The following is a 16,983-nucleotide window of genomic DNA, read 5'->3' on the forward strand; positions in this document are numbered from 1 at the left end:
TCTTAAATGAATTTCGTAAATGAAATACTGAGTTCATTGTGCTTGCTGATCCTACCATTTTATTAAACCAATGTTTCCACAAAGGTATCAAGCAACAAAAACAATTCCGGATGCGTCATCTTCTTCATCAAGTAAAAAACGACTATCTTCCTTTTCCTCTTCTTCAACTCTTATTGATTCGAAACCGAATCCACATCTCAAATTCGAAGATATACATAAAATCGAGATATTACATCAAATATGCGCATTCGAGCATATTTTTCAAGAATTTTTTGCTATATTAGATGAATTAATTAAACCAGCTATAAGAGCTACATTCAAAATTCATTATAATCGACAACAATTATTCATTAATCCTTTTACCAAAGTAAGTCTTTCATTTCAAGTTTGATAATAGAATAAAAGGAGGAAAAGATATTAACGATTTTAACAGACAATAGCTAAGCGAATTGATAATGAGACTGAATTGAAGTATATGACAAGAAGAATGTAAATTTCTTATCATTTTGACTTTTCTTTTGGCCAAAGTTGTCATCACTGACTTTCCGAGATTGTTAGCACTGATTCGCAGAGACAATTTAAGGGAAATTTGGTTCCCGAATATTGGCTTAAGAAGTTAGTAAATCTTAAAATTTTATTCAGACGAATCCCGCTCAATCTGATGATAATATGTATTTTATCTTCTTTCATTCTTCCTATCTATGTCTACAGGATTGAAAAGAATTTCCTTTCAGCTTTATCAAATACTCAAATTCATCTTCGTTCCATCTTAGAATTCGATAACCAAGTTGGCCTTTTCACAAGACCTATGTTAAAGAAATCTGAAATTAGTTTAAAAGGAATAGAATTTGTATTGTTTTCTTTTCCTGATGGAGTTGATGATCCTAAAGAATTGGGGTTCAATGATGCTTTGACATTTACATATGAACAGTTTGATCATAAGGATGTACTTGCTTTAGGATTAGGTATGGCACGAGCAATCAATGTAAGTACACAGTTTTCAATTTTGACATTTGAAAAACATTTCCTTGATAAACTTATATTTTCGGTCATTCCAGCATAGATGTAATGCGAATATATATTGGAAATTTCCCACTCAATTAACAGAGATTAAAAATACATCAATTAAAGGTATACTTTGTTCAATTGGTAAATTACGAATTTTGGATAATCATCTTCAACCTGATCAACAATTATTTGCATTTTATTCTGAAAAATTTGGTATGTTAATGGAAATTTCTACAATAAATGAAAGTAAGGTCGCTAAGATCTATAATTAACTTTGAATAGCTCAGGAGAATTGGTGAGACCATAACCTTCTATCTAGATAGATGACATCCTGACACTTGCGTCAAGCAATTGCTTAGACCAGAGATGGCATTTACATTCACGCGAATCATCACCTTCCCCTCGTCTTCCTTCGCTATTACCTGAAGCTGGTTTGGAGTTGCACTCGTCGTCAGATTCGACGGAGATACGGACACCCCCACATATTCCTGATTCGAAGGCATATCATTGCGATGTGTATACTCGAAAATCATCTAGGAAAGTCGCATCGATATCTGATTATAAACAGCAAAGTTTCAACCTCCCGCGAGAAGTCATCCATCGCAAAAGCATCGCTCAAAGGATATATCTTGATCCTGATACGGATGAGGATCCGGAGGAATCTAGTACTCTCTCTGTTAGCTACCCTATTCCATTGTCAAACTTGCCAATATCGAAAAAGAGATCTAGAGTGATCTCTTCGCCAGAGAGCGATCTTGCAGAGATAAGAGATGTTCAGTTTAGAAGTACTACCCAAGATCAGTCAAACGCTGCTGTGATCGACACTAGGAAGGGGTATTCTTTCGATGAACCTATCACAATCGATATAGACTATATCGAATATGAAGAGGATATTACCAATATTCAATCAAGTTCAAATTCATTATTAGCGGCTGTCGTCGATGAAGTGATAGATCAATCTTCCAAGCATATTTCGAATGAAGTACGGTATACATCGTGTTCATACACGAAATCCAACTCTCCGGGATTTCTTGTCGATGAAACCGCAATAACTACCCTTCAAGTCTCTGAAAGGGATGTCAAAATTTGTAAGAGGTATATGCCGGATCTAAAGAATAGGTTAAAAAGATTTGAAAGGGCTGTTGAAGGTTTCAAGAGGGATAAAAAGAGATATCAAGAATGGGATGATAGATGGAAGAGGTGAGTGAACGTTTTTCCTGTGCTAAATTAATTGATTAAGCTTTTCCATTGAGCTCTTTGTCCTCATTATCAGATTCCTCAATAAAGGTCGAATGGATAGTAGGATCAATCAAGACGTAATTTAAATGCAAATTCATCTGCTAGTATGACAATGCAATGTGATGTTATATAGTGGGTTAGACTGGTAGAATCATTTTACTACATATCAATCGCATTATTATATGATTTTTGGGTATATGCAATTAGATGGGTCATTATCTTAAACGAAATCATTTGAACAAATGCATTTATTTGATCGTATGCAGTAATCATAAAATGTAAACAAAGGTGCCCCGCTTCATAATGCAAAATGCCACGAACTTTGAATGAAAACGGAGTTATCGGTAATTTCGTTTGTTGAAAATTGCCACGCAATTTAAACGGTACCACCCACACGCTAAGTTTCAATAGTGGTGCAATGGGAATTGGAGATTGGGAGATTCGAGGTTTTTTTAAACTGATGAATCGTAAAGGATTAAAAGGTTATTTATTTTAGGTAGACTTCAAGTTCATTTCGACTTTTATTTTAAGCCATAATCAAGTAAGTATATTGTTTAAACATCTTAGAGATAAAGAGAGAGATATAGGAAAAGACAACTAGAACATATTGGAAAGACTTGATGAGAGGAAGATTAAGATTCACAGGATATTTGGATAATTAAAGAAAAGAGATAAAGGGAGATATAATGAATAAGGAAAAGAAATATAATGCTGATCAAGAGATCTTTATTACATTAGATACGAAAAAAACGACTTTCTTAAAAAGTCAATCAAAAACTGATTATTCAATATGTGAGTTTTGCGAATTGATGAGTAGTGATGAATGAAATGAAATGAATTAATGCTGATTTTTGGTAATTTATTAGGGCTCACTCTAACGTTTGGTTCTCAAGGTGAGTTTTGAATGAAATTCGATATCACGATTAGCCGTATTAGAGATTTGGATATTATTGTGAGGAATAAAAGATTGAGGTAGTTTAATTTGGATGGATTAAAGGATATGTTAATGTGGGAATGAAGAAAACGGAGATAAGATTAATGGATCTTATGATATAATTGAATCGTCAAGAAGCATGGTGGATAGATAATGGATTGGATATCAATTAATGGATTAGTTGAAAAGCTTGATGTCATTGTGATCTGGAGAAGAAATTATGGGAATTGAAATACATTACTAATGTATCATTAATGTCTAAATTAGACCCCGAAACTACGGTAAAGGTTCTCGACAATGTCGAGTCTGTGCTCATCAAGCCGGTCTCATTAGGTAAGTAATTTTCCATCATATTGATGATATAGTACAATATGCTGATATTGTCGTTTCCTCGATAGAAAATGGTACGTTAATCATTCATAGATGGAAATCCATTAGAAAGTTGCAAGTGAAAACAGAAGGAACTAACAGATTATTTCTTATAGGGGTCTTGATATGTGCAGACAATGTTTCCGAGAGAAGGTGAGTTTTGATGATTAACAATAGTACGAAAGATGAGATGAAATACTGATATCCGAATATTCATTTTCAGTCCAAGCAAATTGGTTTCTACAAGGTCAGTTAGGAATTCGAATCTGGTCATCTTGCAGTCGCAACGATCTCCAAATAATGCATGACAACACTGTGATCATTCACTGACTTCATAACCTCTTTTCATCATAGGCCAACTAAACGCTTTCACCTAGATTAGTTAAGTTGATTCTGGGAGATTGGGTTTAGAAATTGGTACAAAAGGGACTTGTATATCCGTGATGGCATCAATTTCACTTCGTTATAAAGCTTTCATCTTTACTTGTGCATGGCGTGGCGTGGTGTGCATCTTCGTTGCATAAGCAGAAACATTCATATTCCTCATTTATGCAACATAACCCTATTGCTATCTGTGTGCAGCTGGTATCTATTTGTTTTTTTAAGTGTTTTGGCGGTGATCTCCTTTCATATATATATATATATATATATGCCACTTGAAGTGATTGAGGGGAACTTTAAATCGGCGTTTATTGATTTGGCAGTTGATATCATTATTTTAACAGGTACTCATTTTCATATCAATTCCACGTGGTTTAGTACGTTAACCAAATTTCATGTTGAAGAAGTTTATGTTGGGCTTTTTTTCTTTTCTATGAAAGAAGATACAACAAATATCAAATACAATATACCTTTTTAGTTCTTCATTTTTGCAAGTCAAGTTGTACTACCTTGTACTAGTATTCATCAGCTCGGACTTGTCTGCCTGGAAAAAAACCAGTATAGTCTAATTCCAAAAATTAAAAAAGGAGAAGATTTCATTTATTTGAAAAACTTCCATTGTGAGTTTCTCATTTCTTAAAATTATGATTTATACCTCTTCATTATACAGGTCGATAGAAATCATAAACATTTAAAAATTAATGCTGATATTTTCCTCTTTTTCTAACTCTTTCATCAACAACATCATCCTTGTACACCTCATATTTAACTTCGAAAATCCTTTATCCCTTTAACGACTCATAAAATAACCTCACTTCGTATTTTATACAAATATCCTTACTTTCATCATAATCCTTTCAGTTCAAAATACAGAATAAAAAAACGTCATTTAGAATTACCGAGATTTGTTAATGTATGTTATCTTTTGACTTTTATATGTGAAATCAAATGCCTTATCATATAAAGAAGTTGACAATTTTTTACCTTAACCCCTATTATAGCTTCGATAATTCATTTGTTCAAATAAACGATAGAATGACTACGGAAACTTCAATTTCACTTAGTCCAACTGTCCCTACGACAAGACTTAATGTCAATCCAGCTGCTACTCAATCTGATCCAGAAGTAAATAAATTAGATGAAGTTAATGGGAAATTAGCGAATGGACATGATGCTTTAGATCTTGCTGATGCAGTGAGTGTACCTTCTCAGTCAGTAGTCTTGTAAGGCGCGCCATAGAGGACTGGGAGAATATGGGGGATGGAAGATCTGAAGAGACCTCGACCTTGTTGGTAAATTCCTACCGAGAAGTTTTGTCGCGAGAGACAGCATTGGGGATGAGGGTCAGAATCGAGGTATGGGTTAGAAGAAAGGATTCTTGGGCAGGACAAGCTAAATAGAAAGTCTGAGACACGGCTAGAGAATAATGCTTACAATACGAGCAGGCCCAACATGCTGAAAGACTCGAAGCCAAACGAATCGAACATGAAAGGCAAAGACATGCTCAACGAGCTAGATTCGAACAACAAATGCAGGAATTGGAAGCTTCTCAACTCGCTGAAGAACGTCAACTTCTCAACAGTAATACTCCTCCAGGAGAGGCTGCTTCTGCACCCACCACTCCTCCTGGTCGCTTACCACACGGAACAACCGCTTCTGTGCCAGAATCCAAGGAAGCTCCGGCTCCCATTGGTCCTCCTGGTAGAGAAGGTTTAAACGGAGCTAAGAGTATGCCAGGCAGCAGAAGAACCAGTACTTATGGTGGAACTTTCGGAATGGAGAAGTTGAGCTTGAGCGTTATGGCTGATGCGGGTAGAAGGGATTGGACTGAAGACGATGATGTGGACGCTGAGGGTGCTCAAAGTGAGTTGAGTATAACGAGATCGCAATTGGAAGTTGACTGACTAGGGATGTCTAGGTTCTGTCAAATACCTTCAAATGGGTGATGACGATCCTTTCCCAGGTATCCCCAAATCAGATAAGGTGAGTCTATTTCAAGTAGTCTTCTTCGTGTCCTGTTGACCTAACGCTAGCGACTTTCTGCTTCTTCCGCTGCCCTCGATCTTGCCCCTCTTTCACAAACACCGCCTCGTGCCTTTGGTGTTCGCCCTTTCGAAACTTCTCTGAAGACCTCTGAATGGCCCCAATTCTCTGCTGTCCCGGCCACGGCCAACAATGGTGCTCGAGGCATCACCTCTCCTCTTCCCGGTCAAGGTCTCATGAGCGATGATGGTCGAGATCTTCTCGGCAGCAGAAAAACCTCACCTACTGGAATGGCTGATTCAATTGCTAGTCTCCCCGCCATGCCCAGCAAATCCGTCCCCGCCACCCCGTTCGGCTTTAACAGCATGTCTGGAGTCAAGCGAGCTCCTGGTCCGCAAGAGACTGCCGGCGGTGAAGGCTTGAGTCAAGCTCAACGAGGATTTTCGAATCCTGACTTGGCTAGAGCCTTTGGTAAAGTCGGTGGTGGATTCTCTATGAATGAAGCTGGACGACCTTACGATGCGTACAACGGTTTCCCTCCAAATTCCAATGTCGGTGCTGGATTCAACCCTCAAGCTCCTTATGATCCTTACGGGTTTGACGATGATGGATATGGTTCAGGGTCACTTTATCCTGGTGGATCTATTGGCTTGAAAAACAAACGAGCAGATCAAGATAGAGAATTCAACAGATTTACTGGCGTCAGAATTGAAGATCTAGCTGGGGAGCTGCTTCCTCTTTGTAAAGACCAACACGGTTGCCGATACTTACAAAAGAAATTAGAAGATGGTGAACCCAAACACCGAGATATGATTTTCAACGAAACCTACGGTCACTTCCCCGAACTCATGACTGATCCTTTCGGTAATTATCTTTGCCAGAAATTGCTTGAATACTCAACTGAAGAACAGAGATCCGCCATTATCGACTCAGTTGCCAATGACCTTGTTGGTATTTCACTCAACATGCACGGTACTCGAGCTGTTCAAAAGATGGTCGACTTCCTTGCTCAACCTAGACAAGCGAAACAAATTAGAACTCTTATCATGGCTTTGAGCTTGAACGTCGTCGCCCTTATCAAGGATTTGAATGGTAACCATGTCATCCAGAAATGTCTCAACAAGCTCATTCCAGAAGACAACCAATTCATCTACAACGCCATCGCCGCCAATCTCATTGAAGTAGCTACTCACCGACACGGTTGTTGCGTACTTCAACGATCCATCGACCATGCGTCTCCAGCTCAACGAATGCAACTTGTCACTGAAATCATTTTCAACTCGTTATACCTTGTTCAAGATCCCTTCGGAAACTACGTCATTCAATATATCCTAGATCTCAACGATGCCAGATTCTCAGAACCCCTTATCCGAACCTTCATCGGTAACGTTTGCTCTTTATCCGTTCAAAAGTTCTCCTCTAATGTGGTTGAGAAATGTGTTCGAGTCGCCGATCCTGAAGTCCGAAAAGGTTTAGTTGGAGAGTGTCTTAACAGATCTCGGTTGGAGAAGTTGCTTAGGGATTCTTACGGAAATTATGTTATTCAGACTGTCTTGGACTACTGCGACATAGGTCAAAGAATGCTTCTTGTCGAACTTATCCGACCTATCCTTCCTTCGATCAGGAACACTCCATACGGCAAGAGAATCCAATCAAAACTCGCACGAGAAGATGCCTCTTTCGGACATTATGGAGGCGGACAAGGTAATGGATACGGAGGTGGTGGTGGTGGTGGCGGCGGTGGTGGTCGAGGATACGGTCGAGGTGGTTATCACGGTTCTAATAGAGGACACATCGGTCGACCTCAATTACAGCATGTCAACGCCCTGACCGATATCTACGGTGGCGGTCAACCATTCATGCAATATGGTGGAGGACCCATTCACCCCGGTCAACCTCATTTCCATGGTGGTGAGAGAGGACCTGGTGGACCACCTCCACCTCAAATGGGTCCAACTCATACCGGAATGAGCTACCATGCTCCAGGACCGGACGGCCAACCATGGTTACACCTTCGTGGTCCTTCAGGTGGACCAGCACCCAATTGGCATCTTCAAGAACAAGCGGGACCAGGTGGGCATCCACACGGTCCTCAACCTGGTATGCCACAACAACCAGGAAGTGACGTAAACGGTGAAGTTATCTTACCTGAAGAAGGTATCGTAGGACCAGGTCAAGTTCCTAATGGAAATTGGCAAGATCCTTCAGGTCAACAATTCGTACCTTACCACAATGGTCCTTCTCATATTCCTCCTATGATGTAAAAACGCACATACAAAAAGGACCTTACTTTGATATTTTTATTCATTTTATTTTGTTTGATTTTCTTTTTTTTTAATAAAAAACTTTTGATGATTAGGCGGTTGATTGATTAAAACGAAACGATTCGAAAATGTTGTCTTAGAAAATCATTCTTTCAATTTCTAAAATCTTTTGTATATTGAATTTGCATTGTTTTCTTAAAAAAAACTTTTCTTCTTTTTTTTATTTTTTTACTTTGTTATAGATAGATTATTTGGGAAAATGAAAAAAAAAAACTTTTAACATGTGAATATACTTTACTTATATATCTTTTGATAAAACGTAATAGATGAAAGTGGTAATTTGTTGTTTGGTATATAGTTATTGGAAAGTACGAAATAGATTAAATAGGGGAAGATCTGTTATAAAAAATTTAAATTATAACTAAAATTCAAATTATTCTTTAGAAATATTATTTGTTTTTAAATAAAAAAGATATATTATCTCAAAGAATCGTTCAAAATTTTAAGTGAATAATATATATATATATAACATATATAAATCTGTATGCATTTGGATGTGTATGTGAATATGAATATGAAATTTAATGTCATTAATTATAAAAAATAATTTCGAAATTTACCAGGCGGCCCCTCAGGTTATATATCTCAATTTAACGAAACGATCCTATAATAAAAATTTAATTAACCCCAAATCATCTTTTTTAACCAATCATGATTTTCTTGATGCTTTTTAAGAATCTCTTGACTTTCTTTAAGATATTTTAAAGTTGTATTTGAATTTGAAAATTGAACTTTTATCATTTCTTGTTGATTCGTAATCATCTTTTGACTATTTAGAGAAGCTTCAATCATTTGAGAATCAATTTTCTCCCTTTTGATTGGGGATATTGTGTTTGACTTGAAGGAGGACTCTGAGGACTTTGTTCGATCCTCCAAAAATCTGTTTTGGTCTAATTTTATCTGTTTGTTGGGATTTGTAGATTGCTCCGCGCATAGTGGAATGACAGATTCGATTTCACCTAAAGGCTCTTCCAATTTCGGCTTATCCCCCGAGACCATCGTTTGGGGATGTTGACTGCTTTCCTCCGATTTGGCACCTGTATTTGAGAAGTTTAAGATGCCAGAAACGTGATATTTACTAGAAACGTTGTTAGAAATACTTTTTGGCGAGAACCTTGCTCTTTTCAATGATTCGTCTGGTAGACATGATGTTTCAACCAGTTTTGAACGAGGTAGACCGATAGGTAACTCAGCTCTAGTCTTGACATATTGTTTGATCAAGGGGGTTTTCAAAAGCAATGGTTCAGGTCTTGTTGCCTTGATGCTGGATTTTATCGTCCGGGGATGTATCCGTTCAACTTTGAGATTTGGGGATCGTGTTGGCTTCTGCTTGTCAGATTTAATTTGGTTTGGGATTGTGACTGACTTTTTGCGTATACTCGTCTTCGATTTCATTTTTTGGATTCAAGAAAGGATTATAATCGAATTCATCGCCACTGTCACATTGATCAGAATCATATTCATCTTCACTACTATCTTGGACTTCGAAACCTCTTTGATGATGTTTATCATGTTGAAATCGCTGTGGCGAAGCGGCAGAGACGATCAGTGATTTAATGACAAGGTTTAATAAAACCTACCAAAGATAATTGGCTGTATTGTTGTTTAAAGGTTGACAAAACCCTCAGCTGTTGAAAGTACTATTTTTCGATCTGTCACAGAATCACTCACCAAAGTATTCGCTATAGAAAGCGGTCAATTCTTGACCTGGTCGGATGATCATTCCTTCCTCTTGTTTGATGGGGCAAGCGATATAACCAATATCCTTAAGAGGGCCATCTGTTAGATAAGTCAAGCCTTTGTTTTCGAAATCCCAGCACACGTTCGCGTTGCAAGAATGCTATAAAGGAAACAAATGTCATCAAGGAGTATACGCAAGATCACTATGCAGAGCGAATATTCAAAGGAAGTGACGAATACATACATTTATAGTCCTTGCCGGTCCTAAGCCGATCAGAGTGATTTCCCTCCCATGTGTATGGAGCTCAAATGTGAAACTTGGTTCGAATCCGGCCTCGGCTACATCTTGGACAGAGTTCGGTAGAGCGAAGCCAACAAATTCAATTCCCTCAATATCGGATATTGTGATACTGTCGGCTTGAGTCACTCTGAATAACCCAATTTGACTTTTATCGAATTCGGTTTTGGTACCCAGATGACATGAGGACTTCGATATGAAAGAAACAAAGCTTTTCTCGATGCTTTTTGAATACGTAAATTATTTCAGAACAACACCTATAAATGCTCACACAGCTTGCTTGGGATAGGCCTCACAGTTTCAACCACTCTTTGGGTACAATGTTTCCTTTCTTGTTCGTCTGATGGGTGTTTCTATAAGGAGTTAGTGGGTAACTTGCTTGTGCACATGTGAGTATGAACTCAACGTACATAGTCCCGAAGTATTCTGATAACTTGGTAGTATATTTGAGTTGCTTCGATTTGAACTATTGAAGAAGGAAGAGTAAAGGGTAGTAATCAATCAGCTACTCGGCTAAAGCATAATCGCTGATACTCACATTAGAGTAGTATTGAGTCAGAATCTTAATAATCCATCTCAAAATTCAGACTAGCTCTCATAGGTGTTTTGTGTACTCCATCTCGAATGGCTATGATATCATGAAATATCTGCTCAAAAGCGCACGACTAATGTAGAACTTGAATAGCATGAGTCATATTAGTTCTCCTCTGCTGCTTTCACCGGAGAATGCGGGTAAGGCTCCCTATCGCCAAATTTGAGTTATCAGCGCTGAGGATCCCAAGGTCAAAGCCAACAGGAACTTGAACTTGCTTTAAGAGTAGTCTGACCTAGATGTCTCGCCAAATTCCGTGATGGCAGGTGAAACAGAAATATGTCGCATTGTACGGAAGAAGGAAAGAAAGAAACAAGGCAGAATCGTAATGGCAACGATATCTGAGTCTCATGAGTTGTGATCGGTATGTGAATGTGCACTGACAATTCGGTAATTTCGCACAGACCGCTAAAAACATCGTAATCTATAATCATCCTTTCCATATGTGTATCTTCCATTTCATTTCCTTATAATTCCTACACCCACTACAATACAGCCAGTTTCTTCCCTTCTTCTCTTGCAACGTGTGTAAGGATCGCTGTGATGGGGATCAAAATTTCCAGTGACTTGAGTATACCAAATTGGATGAGCGCTATATATGATCAACATTGTTAGTACTGTACATACGCGTAAAAGTAGATGATGGCCAAAGAGTCAAGAGTGAACCTATGACTTTATTAACAATAAATATTGCGGTGTATGGGAAACAACGTTAATTGTATTGTACGCTACGGAAAGTCTGGCACAAATTTTGCCACAGCGCCAAATACATGAACATATCGTACACCGACTTATCCCATCGAAGCTCTACTGCCATGAGACTACCCAGAAAAGTTGTCATAGGTGTATGCTATTGAAAAGTCGAAAAGATCCTGCTTACTTTGCGAGAACATGTACAACGAATCGTGAGGGAGAGTATACGGAGTAGTATGCCATATTACACACTAATGTATAGGATAGGCGAAGCACAGTCATTTTAGGACATGTACAGTACTTTTAATGATAACATCTGGTTAATAGCAAGCTAGAAAACCGATTCACACCGTACTTCAACTGCCCCAGATCTTCTCACTCAGTTTATCTTGATTGGATTGATATTTTTTGAGTGTCTCTTGACTCTCTTGTAAGTGCTTTTTGTTGATCCTTTTACTGGTGAGCAGCGTATTGATCAAAGCTTGTTGATTGATGACGATCTGTTGGCTGTTCAAGAAAGCTTGCATCAGTCCATGTTGCGGATCAATTCTGTCCGTAGTACCGGGCATGCCTAAATGGTCGTGTGGTGCGGAAGATATTGAAGGTATAATCGCAGACTCTCCTCTGGTACTTGTGGTAGCACATGAGGATTCTGCGACAATAGTAGGACTTCCCGAAGCTGGAGAAGTCGAGCTATCGAGATCTTCAAGTATCCAAAAGTCCGAAACCTCGTTATCTTCTTGTTTGGGAACAATGTGTTCGGCAGTATCAGCGGCGAGAGTGACAAAGTGAGATGGGGAAATTGTGCTCCTGATGCTTGTGGAATCTTCCGATGCAATTGTCTCGCTCTCGCTGAGTATCTGTCCGTTAGTCGTGCTGCTTGTAGCTGTTGTGGACGCCGTATGGGAGCGTAACGCTTTCACTGCTTTATTAGTTGAAGCCTTCTTTTTGCCTTTCTTCGACTTCACTCTGGACTTGTCCTTCTTGGAACTGTTCATGCACTTTGAAGCAACAACTGTAGCCGAGGACCGGGGGTCATAATTGTCTTCACTGTGCGCTCTGATTCGGCCTCCTTTCTTATGGTAAAGACCATACGGACAATCGCTGATGCAACCAGGAGATCTATCAGACTGTCATTACGTTGTATTGAAAAAAACGTACACACCATACTTGTTCCGCTAAGTGGGCGGATAGATGATTAGCCTGTTGACGGAAACTGGCTTACTAATGAACGTGACAGTACCCACCGAATTGATCGCTATAGAAGGTGGTCAATTGCTGATTTGGCATTATAGTGACAGCTGGCTCGTGGCACATCGAGAACACCATGAATCCGATCTGTAAAACAGAATGATCTTGCAGATATTCCAGTGATTCACCTTCATAATCCCATTGTACGTTGGGCCTGCAGGAATGCTGTGAGTGGTTTGTTTCAGTTTCTCCTAGATAAATCATGATGATCCCTGATAAAGCGAACACTGACATTGATGGTCCTTGCTGGACCTAGTCCAATCAAAGTCAAAGCCTTCCCTTGCACTCTGTGTTCGAAAGTGAGACGGTCTTCGAAGCCTGCCTCTTCCACATCATCTACGTTATCAGGTAGAGCAAAAAATAGCGAATCTGATCGTCTCAACCTTTGAAATTTGACCTTGATCAGGTTCTGGACCTGCAGTCGCATTTCGAAATAATCCAATCTGAGCTTTGTCAAATCCGGTATCTTCCCCCAGGTGGACCGGCGCCATAGCGAATTCAACAAAAATCGCTTGTATCCTAATACAATATTTCAAGATGCTCTCGTCAGCTGATATACCGCTCATACAGGAAAAGGGAGATAAGGGTGCCCACAGCTCTAGCCATTCTATTCGTACTATGTTTCCTTCTCTTGCTGCTTGTTGTTCAGTACTGTAGATTTATGTACTTTCAGCATTGCTCCTTGATGAAGGTTTGATCACTTACAAAGCTCTGAAGCATCTTATTAGAATGATCGGCGATTTTAGCTTGTCAAGGTTCGATTTCTCAATCTGTACGGTGAATGAGAAACCAAATCAACCAGCTAAATGAAGATACTTTGCCAACCAGGTACTCACACCTCCTAGGTACCCCGTGAGTACCCACTTATGGTCAATGCTGGCTTTCAGACTGCCTCTAATAGGTGCTCTGCTAATCCCATCTCGGATGGCGATGATCTCGTGGAACACCTGCTCAAAAGCGCACAGGTGATGCAAAACTTGCGCTGCGTGTTCATTGGAATCTTCAGCGTCCTGGTTTCTGGATGAAGATCTTCGACTGGGCTCGGGACTTGTCGATTGATCCTTCGGCTGTGAGTGAGTGTTGTTGCGTCCTTTCCCTTCTTTCCGAGATATCAGAGGAGCGAGCTCTCTCTTCTGCATCTGTGGCACTGTTGGAGGGATGTTGTACAATTAGGATTATTCATAGATCACCTCCCGCAGTTGACTTAATACTCGGTAGCTTCACTTCTTGTTTTGGCAGCACCGTATACCTGGAGATATCGTGGAATGGACGATAGAGAAGTAGAAGTAGAGGTCAAGAAAGAGGAAAGAAGGAAGAGCAACAATATGTACTGTCACATACAGTGGACTCGCGCTCGGCTGACGTCAGTGATGTATCCGCACAGACCTCTAATCAATCATCGAGCACATTTGCATACAATTAGGGCAGCGATATACAACGAAAGCAATCAGTGATATGATATGATAGCTATGTAGCAAGATATTGAGTACGTAGTAATATGGCAAGAAACCCCCCCTAGACCCCGTAATCTATTTCCACGATTGGCACCAGACCAACTTACCCAACCTATCTTGATTCTCTTGGTAGCGCTTCAACGCTTTTTGACTTTCCTTCAAGTCCTCCTCGGTCACTTTTGAGCTGGTAATCTGAGCGATGATGAGGTCTTGCTGTTTCATCAGAATCTTCTGACTATTTAGGACAGCTTCCCGCAATTGATGGTCTTTGTACACCTTGCTCGATCCTGGCAGAGGTTGCTCAGGAAGATTGTTGGAAGCCGGTCGCGCCATACTAACGACCGTCGAAAGCGATGCATTTTCGGGAGAGTCACCAGTAAGATCTATCGGTTCTTGTGATCTGCTTGTGATGGTCTTGCTTTTTTGTGGATGATTATCACTCCTTATAGAACAAAGATCCTGCGCTCCCTGAGGCAACGTCTCAAGTGAAGGAGCTGGACATATTGCCTTAGGTGTCGCGACCTTGGCCGTCCGCGAATCTGCCACAACTCGAGTTGTATGAGCAGAGTCAATTCGACTATGAGGAGCCTCATCTCGCGGGGCTACCTTGGTATACGTTCTCCTGGCGAAATACGTTCTCCTGCGGAAATACGTTCTCCTGCGGGATATACGTTCTCCTGCGGAATGAGATGTCTTAGTGTTAACATTGCCTGGTTTGTTGACCACCCGAGTAATCTCAGTGCTTGGTTTCTGTACTTCCTGGTCGACTGCTAGGCCTTTGTAAGCAAATTGGGGCTTCGGCCGCCCACTTTTCGAAATTCGCTCTGCGCTTGGGCTACTTTTGGGCTCAGGTTTGCGTCTCTTCGTCTTAGGAGTATATTCATCTTCACTGTCGATTTGATGAGCTGATCTTCGCTGGTGAAGCCGGCATTCACTATTTTATGCGTACATATCATCAGCTGTAAGCGGGGTGAATCGACTCCTTCTTATCAGACATACCACATGTTTTCCGCTACATAAGTTCGCGATGATCAGTCACACCCTGATATGATATTGGAAACATGGGACACCTACCAAAAAATTCGCTATAGTACGCTGTTAATTCCTGTCCTGGTGCGATGGTAGCTCCTGCAACGTGATGCATCGAGAAGGTGGTGTATGCGATGCCCCGATAAAGGCCCTGATTTGAGGTATTCAATGTCTTGGTCATGAAAGTCCCAATATACATTGGCTTCACAGGAGTGCTGTGTGGAACAATCAATCACAAGATTCAATGAGCCTTAAGTTCTTCTAAGAATATCGATTGGACTCACATTGATAGCTCTTGCAGGACCCAGTCCAATCAAAGTAAGTTCTTTACCATTGAAAGTATGTTCAAAAGTCAAATCTTCCTGAAACCCAGCTTCCCGAATATCAAAGATCTCATCAGGTAATGCAAAAGCGACGAACTTGATTCGTTTGATTTCTTGCTTTGTGACTACTTCTGCTGATCTACCACTTTCAGACCTAAATAATCCGATTTGGGCTGTATCAAACTCCTTGCTTTCACCAAGTCGAATTGAAGTACAGGATATGAAGGACAGAAAGCTATATTGGATGCTGTATGATTTTTGTAAATATCAGTAAAGGAGTGAGCTGACGAGATACTATGTTTGAAAGGATAACGCTCACAGCTTCAACCATTCGACGGGGAAAATGTTATCATGTCTCTTGGCCTGACTATCGGTTCTATCAGGGGAGAGAACAAGGGTCAGTGCTATGGACAAGGTATAGCTTGGAGATAGCAGGCGAGAAAGTAGTTACATAATTCGGAAATAGTTTGCTAGCTTGGCAGGGGTATCGATGAGACTGGGGCAGAACTGCGAGATCTGTCATCAACGGTATATCTCCTTGAAACAGAGAAATATACTCACACCTCCATTAGGCTGCACAACGATCTTCTGGTGATCTAACTGGTACTTCAAAGTAGCTCGAATAGGTGATCTATACACTTTATCGCGGATAGAGATTAGATCATGAAATATCTGCTCAAAAGCGCATAGTTGATGAAGGACCTTGATGGGATCATTGCATGATGGAGCCTTCCAAGCGGTAACGGTGGGTTGACCCTCAGCTGTGGCTGGTGGATTGCTGATGGTTGTTCGTGGTGGTCCCACTGGAATGAATCTTTCGTATGGAGATGAAGAAGGTACTTGTTGCTTTGGAGGAATTGTCACTGTATTACGACGCTGTCAGTGTCCGGTTTCGCAGTCTTAAACATCAGTTTTGTACCAAATACGCACCCGTGTTTGTGGGGGCCGCCATTCTTACAAGAAGTCGCAGGCAATTAAATTGTATACTGACTTACTTTAAATTCTAATCCAAGAAAAGATGAGAAAGATAAAAGATGGGAAATAGTAAGAAGGCTACATCTTGTGCGCTGACGAGAAGTGACTGCGGGAACTTATCAATGCGCACAAGCCCATGTAATCCCGCACAGACCTCTGATGACGATGTAAGATGCCCTATCACTCAGTGATCATTGATGCAGTTTAAGTCATTATACATACGTGATGGTGCCGTATTCACTCTCCAGCGAAAATAATGATGAATCACTACAATGTGTGAAACTATAATGTGTGCTTCTACAATCGAGTCTGTGAACTATTTTTCTGCCCACTGATGTACGAACCCACAATCTGATAGATTTTCAATACAGTTGTTTCTTCCCATGCAAGATGTATAAGTGAAAGGTGAATGCACTACCACGCTCGGTCGATTCGACGGCTCGCTGATCA

The 16,983-nt window shown here is 40.2% G+C and overlaps 5 protein-coding genes across 5 annotated transcripts; 2 read left to right on the plus strand and 3 right to left on the minus strand.

The window, feature by feature from the left end:
• Nucleotides 1-70: 70 nt before the first annotated feature.
• Nucleotides 71-3,806, plus strand: I206_100438 (40S ribosomal uS14 domain-containing protein; the record flags this gene model as incomplete). Its single annotated transcript, XM_019152665.1, has 11 exons — nt 71-367; nt 434-489; nt 559-615; nt 712-985; nt 1,059-1,254; nt 1,368-2,208; nt 3,114-3,140; nt 3,449-3,514; nt 3,580-3,585; nt 3,667-3,703; nt 3,774-3,806. 11 exons carry the CDS (start codon nt 71-73, stop codon nt 3,804-3,806), a joined length of 1,890 nt encoding a protein of 629 aa, XP_019014803.1.
• A 1,160-nt stretch (nt 3,807-4,966) lies between these two features.
• Nucleotides 4,967-8,178, plus strand: I206_100439 (uncharacterized protein; the record flags this gene model as incomplete). The annotated part of the gene is made up of 4 exons (XM_019152664.1): nt 4,967-5,125; nt 5,377-5,794; nt 5,850-5,914; nt 5,965-8,178. 4 exons carry the CDS (start codon nt 4,967-4,969, stop codon nt 8,176-8,178), a joined length of 2,856 nt encoding a protein of 951 aa, XP_019014802.1.
• Nucleotides 8,179-8,859: 681 nt separating this feature from the next.
• I206_100440 (uncharacterized protein) lies at nt 8,860-9,633 on the minus strand (the record flags this gene model as incomplete). The annotated part of the gene is made up of 1 exon (XM_019152663.1): nt 8,860-9,633. One exon carries the CDS (start codon nt 9,631-9,633, stop codon nt 8,860-8,862), a length of 774 nt encoding a protein of 257 aa, XP_019014801.1.
• Nucleotides 9,634-9,901: 268 nt separating this feature from the next.
• I206_100441 (uncharacterized protein) lies at nt 9,902-10,628 on the minus strand (the record flags this gene model as incomplete). Its single annotated transcript, XM_070202201.1, has 3 exons — nt 9,902-10,078; nt 10,163-10,439; nt 10,513-10,628. 3 exons carry the CDS (start codon nt 10,626-10,628, stop codon nt 9,902-9,904), a joined length of 570 nt encoding a protein of 189 aa, XP_070058302.1.
• A 1,229-nt stretch (nt 10,629-11,857) lies between these two features.
• I206_100442 (uncharacterized protein) lies at nt 11,858-16,510 on the minus strand (the record flags this gene model as incomplete). The annotated part of the gene is made up of 16 exons (XM_019152662.1): nt 11,858-12,605; nt 12,667-12,679; nt 12,749-12,917; nt 12,985-13,088; nt 13,150-13,271; nt 13,347-13,403; nt 13,458-13,522; nt 13,589-13,734; nt 14,314-15,140; nt 15,206-15,218; nt 15,281-15,437; nt 15,520-15,805; nt 15,878-15,934; nt 16,010-16,065; nt 16,120-16,421; nt 16,489-16,510. 16 exons carry the CDS (start codon nt 16,508-16,510, stop codon nt 11,858-11,860), a joined length of 3,144 nt encoding a protein of 1,047 aa, XP_019014800.1.
• Between the last annotated feature and the right edge of the window lie 473 nt (nt 16,511-16,983).

This window comes from Kwoniella pini, chromosome 1 (genome assembly GCF_000512605.2).
Source record: "Kwoniella pini CBS 10737 chromosome 1, complete sequence".
Lineage (NCBI taxonomy): Eukaryota > Fungi > Basidiomycota > Tremellomycetes > Tremellales > Cryptococcaceae > Kwoniella > Kwoniella pini.